The sequence below is a fragment of the Anastrepha obliqua genome, unplaced genomic scaffold, assembly GCF_027943255.1.
Source record: "Anastrepha obliqua isolate idAnaObli1 unplaced genomic scaffold, idAnaObli1_1.0 ptg000012l, whole genome shotgun sequence".
Taxonomy (NCBI): Eukaryota; Metazoa; Arthropoda; class Insecta; order Diptera; family Tephritidae; genus Anastrepha; species Anastrepha obliqua.
In genome coordinates, this window is record NW_026562179.1 from 1,820,306 (window position 1) to 1,829,007 (window position 8,702).

The following is an 8,702-nucleotide window of genomic DNA, read 5'->3' on the forward strand; positions in this document are numbered from 1 at the left end:
CTTATAGTTGCTTCAGAAGTCACAGCTCGCATTCGCGCTGCTCAACAACGGGATAGGCATCTCAAAGCAGTTCCCGAGATCTTGAAAGTCAAACCATATGAAAATTTCAAAATTAAAAGCGATATATGTAATATACAAAGTATTAGACGGTCTGGAGTTGTTAGCAGTACCGAAATCGATGGAGTCCAAAGTTATCAGAAACGCGCACGCACCAGGACATTTTGCCACGCAGAAGACGATGCACGTGATCAAACAGTTTTACTGGATACCACTTCTGGAGAGTAAGGTTGTACAGTTCGTCAAGTGCATCCTGTACAACAAGAAGTTTGGGAAAAAGAGGGTTTCCTTAATTGCATTGATAAAGATGACCTGCCGTTGCATACGATCCATATCGATCACCTCGGTCCAATGGATGCGACATCAAAAAGTTACTGATATATTTTTTCTGTAGTCGACGTGTTCACTAAGTTTGTGTGGCTATACCCCACAAAGTCAACAAGCTGCGAGGAGGTTATCCGGAAGCTGAGCGAGTGGTCAATGATCTTCGGCAATACGAAGAACAAAATAAACGTCGTTTTGGGGGATCTTATCTATTCTTTCGAAGCTCTCGGCAGCTGATCCTGCAAAATGGTTCAAGTTTGTATCTGAAGTACAAAAAACAATAAACACTTCTTTTCACAGCTGGACAAAGGCGTCGCCATTCGAAATTATGTATGTTTGGCATCAAAATGAAAGTTGATGCTTTGAGCCAGATTCTAAATGCTTTACGAGATGAATTGGTTGACAACTTGGATATCAACAGACAGCGAATTCGTGATGACGCGAGGGCACAAATTCTGAAGACTCAAGCTAATTACAAGCGAAATTTCGACAAGGGCAGAAACGCGGAAATGGTCTACACGATTGGCGATCTTGTGGCGATCAAGCGCACGTAAAAAATTGGCCACCGAATATCTGGGTCCTCATGAAATCGTCAAGGTTACGATACGACGTACGCAAAGCAGCCAACGTAGAGGATCCCAACAACACGTCTACCAGCTGTGACAACATGACGCTCTGGAAGTACGCCGAATGCAACGAAGAGCTCCTGTCATCCGAGGCGGGTAACGATGATCAGGATGGCCGAATGTAACAGTGGTTGGCTGAGCCGGCGATGCGTGTACTAGCACAGTTCAGTCGTTAAGCAGCCGCGCAGTGAAGAAGTCGCGTGTAAAAAATAATAAAATAAATTAACTTTAAACCGCTTTTATAGTACATACATATCTGCTTTATTATCCTTTCCAAATAAAACGTGTTATATTACATAAATATCAAGCCACCGTTCAGGGATAGATTCTAGGCTTTACAAGCTGATATCAGCCACATCGGATAGTCTAGTTTTCGAGACAGTCGGACAGTATCATAGAAGATGCTACAGGAATTCTCTTGTATTCTGCTCCTTACATTTCCTGCAGGCATCATTAAAAGTTAGATTTAACTTGTAAGCCTACGCTGCAACTAGGCAGTGCCCTGTTAGTACACAAACTCAAGTTCTACAGTTCCTCCTATCAAACGATATATCCGATTTAGTATACCTTTAATCACAAGCGCGTTTACACATGATCCGGGAAACTTTGCAATTGGTTAAACTAAGACATCTGCCTTTCGTCTTTCTTAACATTTCCCTATTTCTTTTTGAATTGTGCGCAGAGGTTTAAGTACCCTGCAAGTAACGTACCTTCTTCAGCTATTCCACCCACTACTCATTTCCCTCTATGCCTTTATGCCCAGGAACAACATACACAAAGCCTGCGGTTACGAGCGAGCTTGTCAATTGTCATGTTTTTGGATAATACACAGTATGATTTTATTTATTGTATTTTATAGCCGCTTGGCTATCCACGTAGAAGTTTCTTGCGCATTTAATTGTTGCGACTGTGCATACAAACTCCGTGCTTTCTTTACAGCAAATGTCTCAGCTTGAAAGACAATGCAATAGTTAGAGAATTTAAATGACTTTTTGATGCTTAGTTCCGCACAATATATGCCAGCGCTCACCCCCTCCTCCATTTTTGAAGAGCATGTTCTCCTTCTTTTATGGGGAGCCTGAACAATGTTCGTGGCTCAGCGCTATTTCATTATGACCAAAGTTGCTCTAACCGAGGGCAGATGTATGCAGAAGGTCGTTGTGTGCCATCTGGCTGCCGCTAACCCCACCTACTCTTCAAATTGCATCGGCGCACATAGTGAAAACTGAAACAGCTTAGACAAAGTCTTTTTTCTCGCATAAACAGCCATCGGTCATTTCACGAGAGCGCACAAAATTCTGCACAGTCCGGCATCGACAACTTCACGAGCTAAAATTCTCAAATTGTGGTGGTGTCATTTATATTAAATATCAAAATAACACCTCTTATTGGAAAACAATTTATTTTATTTTTCAACAGTTTTATTTAGTCATTTGTTCTAGATGTAAATTTCTCTTATTTTCTATTTCTAATATTTTACTTATTGAATTTATTTCTTTTTCTATTGATTTTCTATGATTACATATAACTGATTTTATGATTATTATTTGTCAATAATTCATTAATGTTTGAGAGGTGATTTTGTATGTTCTGTCTGTCCTCTTCGTCCATTGTTCCAAATATCCATTTAGACATACTTCCTATGCGATTTATAAGTCCACGTCTTTATCTGTACTGTTTTGGCATCTACATATGTCATCAATTTATTTCTGATGTCCATTAGTTCTAAATGAAGTAGATTTTGGTTTCCCAATTCCCTCAAAATAATATTTTCAGTTATCTACAGCTGTCTACAATGTCTTCTACTTCGTGTAGGTTAACTATATGTACTAAAGGGTTTTCCAATAAAAAATGTTATTTTGATATTTAAAATGCAATTTTTTAATATAAATGTTCGGATATTTATTTCATTATAAAGAGGAAGGTATGCCGTTAATAGTGGAAAATAACATCAGTCAAATGACCACCACGACCACGCTTACAATCAATATCCTTTTTATGAACATTTCCGTAACTGAATTGGACAGTGGCTTCTCTATGTCCTCGATAGCCCCCCGAATTCCATCTTTGAGGTCTTGAGTCGACCCTCGGCTGTTGGCGTAGATCTTGTCTTTCACGTGGTCCCAAAGAAAAAAGTCACAAGGTGTTAAATCACAAGATCTCGGTAGCCAATGTGATCATCCTGTCGACAGATAACACGGTCCGGAAACTTTTCCCGTAAAAGATCAATGGTTTCGTTGCTTGTGTGGCACGTATCACCGTCTTGTTGAAAATAAACGTTGTCCAGATCAATACCATCCAATTCCGGCCATAAAAAATCGTTAACCATCTATCATCTTATCATCGTTAACACCTGTTATTTGAAACCCCTCTATTATGTCCGATTCATTGACAATTTCCTGATTTTTTATGTATTATATGTGTATAAATCCTGTTTGATCTGTTAAAAATTCTGTATCATTCCTCTAGTCATTGGTATCTATATTATATATATATAATTGGCTCGTACACCCTTTTTGGGTGTTTGGCTGAGCTCCTCCTCCTATTTGTGGTGTGCGTTTTGATGTTGTTCCACAAATGGACGGACCTACAGTTTCAAACCGACTCCGAACGGCAGATATTTTTATAAGGAGCTTTTTCATGGCAGAAATACACTCGGAGGTTTGTCATTGCTTTTCTTAATTTGGTGTTTCACTGAGATTCGAACATACGTTCTTTCTGTGAATTCCGAATGGTAGTCAACGCACCAACCCATTCGGCTACGGCGGCCACCCGTATCCATATTAGTATTGCCATTTACGTTGTCCATACCTGCAAATTTTGCAGGTCGTTTAATATTACACGGATGTGTTGTGTCTAATTTTGCTTTCTTATATTTTGGCTGTTCCTTGGGTCTGACTGCCTTATAATCCTTTATAAATCTTTCTACTCTTTCTTCCCTATAGTGTTCCCATGACTTATTTAGTTTTTCGTTGGGTGTGCATTTAATAGCGGAATGATATCGCTGATTATAATTCCTGACTGTTCTCTGTATTAATTGTTTTATTGGTATTTCCTTGTTCATTTTATACATTAATCTACATTTCTCCGCAATTGTATTGTGTAATCGCTTTATATCTGCATTACATGTGTTACTGGTAGGTTTAGTCAAGTGCAATTCAATATTCTCATGGTCTAGAAATTCTTTTATCCTTAAAGCCCAAAATTCATTATCTGGTATTATTTCCTCTGGCTTTCCTATTTTGGCAAAATGATTTTCAAGTTGTTCCATAATAGTTAAATAATTTCTATCATTAAGTGGGTAAACGCCCCAAATTTAGAAAATTTGTCAATTACTGTCAAGAAACTAAATCTTTTCATTACATATGTGTCTATGTGTATTACTTCATTCTTTGTGGTTGCTGTTTCTGTATATGAAAGCTTTAATTTAACTAGATTTCATATTTGACCTCTTGACATATTTCGCATTGGTTGATGACCAGCTGTATTAATTCTAACAACTTCGGATAGTATATTCTATGTTTAATTTGATTATATGTTTCTGTGATGCCTGAGTGTACACTTTCTCTGACATGAGACGAAGGGATTTGTTTAACTGCTTCTATGATACTTCCGTCTCAATATCCGGAGCTCTTATTGTACACCTTGTAAATTTGCTCTGCTTGTCATTAGAAAACATCTCTATTAGCTTTTCTTGGACTATATTATAACCATGTTCCGATAATTCAGAAAGATTTCTACCTTTCCTTTTACAATATATTTCCTTCATATTTCAACAATTTTACTGAAGTCAGATACTGCTATAAAAATTATTCTATTTCCATGCAATATTTGTATTTCTTCCACCTTGTTGTTTGTTTATATGACTTGTGTTCTATATTTGTTAACAATTTCTTCCTTTATCTCTTATATATAAAAATGGATGTTTGTCTGTATGTCATCGATGAACTCAAAAACTACTGGACCGATTATTATAAAAATTGGTATATACACCTAATTCTGTTTTTACACGGTAGATTGGTTCCAGAAAAAACCGTGTAAAAAAAAAACTGTGTAATAAAAATACATTGATTGTATGCAAAAATATGTGATTGGTTCCTTATCTCTAAAACCTATTAAAATTAGTGACAAACATGGATTTTTTAAGAACAAGTGTTCATGGTTATTTAATTAAATCACATATACAATGTTTATTTTTACAACCATAGTTATTAAAGATAAAATCGATATGCACTCTAATCTTAAAAATAATATGAATTAAATGTACGGCAAGTTCAGTAACTAAAGATAATTATGTTAAACAGCTATGTTGTTAACGAAAAGAATAGGTTATTAAATTTTTAAGGTAAAAAAATAAGTGATAATCATAAATACAGGAACATAAATTGAATTGCTGTCATCATCAGTTACTCGCATTCACTTGCTTCGAACGCGTATACAATAACTATCATCGCTGGAATAATTTTGAATTGGACTTTCTCTTGCTCGTTCAGCATCTACATTTTTAACAATGAACTCTGTTAAGAGCCGTTGAGGCCAATTCTTGCTACCTCTTTGAATGTATAATTTTTTGTAACGAGCCATACAAGAATTCAACTCACGTTGGAATTGTGCAGCTCCTTCTACATTGGGATCATTTGTGATGAAATGGTGTCCTAATTTATTTGCAATTTGAAGTCCTTCTTGAATTAAATTTGCAGTTAATATTACAGGGTCTTCACTATCCCTGCGTTCTATAGAATCAGCATTCTGTGAGGCAAAATGTAATATTTCCTCTTCGCTAAGAACTTTATCAATCATCAGTTCAACAATGTCATCGAATAGCAATCCATCTGATAATGCTAAAGCAGCATGTTTAACACAATCTTTAATAGAAAACTTTTTCCAAGCATCAATTACTGTAAGAGTGTTATCCTTATTCAAAGCTTCCAAAATGCACTGGAAAGTTCTTTTGATGTAGTAAGTTATAAATGTTGCGATAATTCCTTGGTCTAGTGGTTGGATTAGGGATGTGGTATTCGGTAGCAGGAACAAAACTTGTACATTTTCGAGTTCCAACTGACGATGCCCGGGTGCATTGCTTACCAACAGAAGAACTTTAAATTCTAAGCCTTTTTCATTCATATATTTTCTAGTTTCTGGTACAAAATATTTAACGAACCATTCTGGGAAAACTGTAGTTTTCACCCATGCCTTTTTATTGGCCATCCAATCAACCGGCAATGTACTAAAATCGACACCTTTCATTGCTCGAGGCTTAAGTGCACGATTGATAAGCAGGGGCTTTAACATCCGATCTCCAGAAGCGTGCGATCTGCGAAATAAAAATGTGACTCGATTTTTTTTAACTTTAAAACCACCAGCCTTTTTTTGCGATTTGGCCACATATGTTCTTCTCGGCATTTTTTTCCAAAAAAGACCAGTTTCGTCGGCAATAAAAACCTGATTTGGACTGTATGCACCATCGGCTATTATTTTTTTAAGTTTAAGTGGAAATTCTTTGGCGGCTTTCTGATCTCCAGAAGCAATCTCGCCCTTGATTTTTGAGTTATGAAGCGCATACCTTTGGAGAAATCCTGTCAACCATCCTGTGCCTGCAGAAAATACGTAGCTTTTCTCATGAGTTGATTGTATGGATGTAGACGGTTGTTCGTCTTTTATCATTTTATAAAACATTAATGCTTGCTGTTTGATATTGTTTCCGTCTACGGGAATTTGTTTCTGTGCATTGTCCTCAAGACATATAATGACTGATTTTTCCATTTTTTCTTTAGTAGCTTCTTTAGTGTATGATGAAGACCTAATAGAACTTAGTAGTTTCGTTCCAGAAAGCACCGATTGCCTAATAGAAATTTCATTTTTTTATAGTTCTTATTGTGGCTTCATTTAAACCGAATATTTTGTCAGGAAGCGTTGAACCTTCTCCATTTCGAAGGCGATCTAAAATTTCAATTTTGGTTTCCAAAGAAATTGCTTAACGTTTTAGTTTTGTATTTGACATTTTCTTTTAGGGATACATAAAATATTTAACAAAATTAAAAAATATAAATAACTGAATAAATGTAAAATATTTTTTGCCTTGCCTTTTATCTTAACGTATTAATGTAACGTTGGAAAAACTAATTTGCCAATAAAAAATTCCTTTACCAAACACGTCTGATTGCATTGATAATTCATAAAATATTAACACGTTTAAATTGCTCTGACCAGTAAATTTGCTTGTATGCCCAAAAAGGGAATTCCCCTAAATTTGTGATATGAACATATTTCGCAAAAATTAAATTTGACAAAAAAAATTTAAGCACAAAAAATTTTAAATCGTGTTAAATGGAATAAAAATGTGTAAAAAAAATTAAAAGTATTTTATTTTCAAATCGTTTTATATCAACTCCGTGTAAAAAAAGACCGTGCAAAAACAGAATTAGGTGTATATGTATTTTTCCACGGAGAACGTTTGTAGAGTATGCTCATTGATGCCACTCGCCACCAGGTGGCGCTGCAGAGAAGCAATTTCTGCCTCGTTCAACCGATTGTCATAAAAATTAGTATGACCACATACAGAGGAAACGAATATGACATGTTCATAGATCCAACTAAATTCTTGAATTCGCTTGATGTGCCAGGCATGCCGCCGCACGTTCTTACATTGGAAATTGGCGTACCCATCATTCTTTTTCGAAACATAAATCCACCACGACTTTGCAACGGAACCAGACTGTCAGTCAAGAAAGTGATAAAAAGTGTTATCGAAGCAACAACTTTGACTGGAAAATTCAAAATTGAAGACGTACTATTGCCACGTATTCCCATGATCCCGACATATATACCATTCGAATTAACACGTTTACAGTTCCCGGTGCGATTCGCTTTCGCAGTGACTATTAACAAAGCACAAGGACAATCTATGCTTCTCACATGGGCAGCTCTATGTGGCTTGCTCACGTGTCGGAAAACCTTCTGATTTACTCGTCTACGCACCAGATGGAAAAACAAGAAATATTGTGTATCCCACAGCACTTCAATAAACATCGAATTGAAACTAAACTTTGTATTGTCACAATTTTTCCGAAATAAACAAAATCAATAAAATGGTTTAGAATGACTTGAATATTTGTGTAATGATTTTTCTTAAATTTATTATAGTTGACAGCAACGTGCGCCGGGTACAGCTAGTATTATATAAAAATGAGCATGTAGATTCTCGTCGGCTGAATGGATTGTTGCTATTGATACGTCTTCATCTTCTACATTGTTTATTGTATTTAAATCTTCAGTTTCGTCTTTTTTCTGGTGAATGTGTACTTAATTTTCTATTTTGCTGAGAAAATCAAGTTTCCTTTTATGTACTCTATATCGTAGTAGCCATATTAGCTTTGGTGACATATCTTTTGCTTTGAATTTTATGTGCAAAAATGTAATAGGTTTGGTGGTCAGTAAAAACTTTAAATCTTCTATCATAGAGGTATGGTGTTAAGTAGTTCACATTCCATAGTATGGCATAAAACTCTTTATCTTTTGTAGCATAATTTCGCTCGTGATTATTCAATGTCCTTATTGCAAAACATACCGGGTGTCTTTCCTGCGATAGGACCGCTCCTATTGCGTAATTCGACGCATCTGTAGTAAGTGTAAATGTTTTCTCGAAATTTGGATATCTTAGGATTGGAAGGGAGCTAATTAATGCTTTTAATTTTT

The 8,702-nt window shown here is 36.0% G+C and overlaps 1 protein-coding gene across 1 annotated transcript; it reads right to left on the minus strand.

Moving 5' to 3' along the window:
• Window positions 1-1,860: 1,860 nt before the first annotated feature.
• Window positions 1,861-6,254, minus strand: LOC129251275 (tigger transposable element-derived protein 1-like). Its single transcript, XM_054890643.1, has 2 exons — window positions 5,609-6,254; window positions 1,861-1,958 (listed from the first exon to the last, which is right to left on the minus strand). Exons 1-2 carry the CDS (start codon window positions 6,252-6,254, stop codon window positions 1,861-1,863), a joined length of 744 nt encoding a protein of 247 aa, XP_054746618.1.
• Between the last annotated feature and the right edge of the window lie 2,448 nt (window positions 6,255-8,702).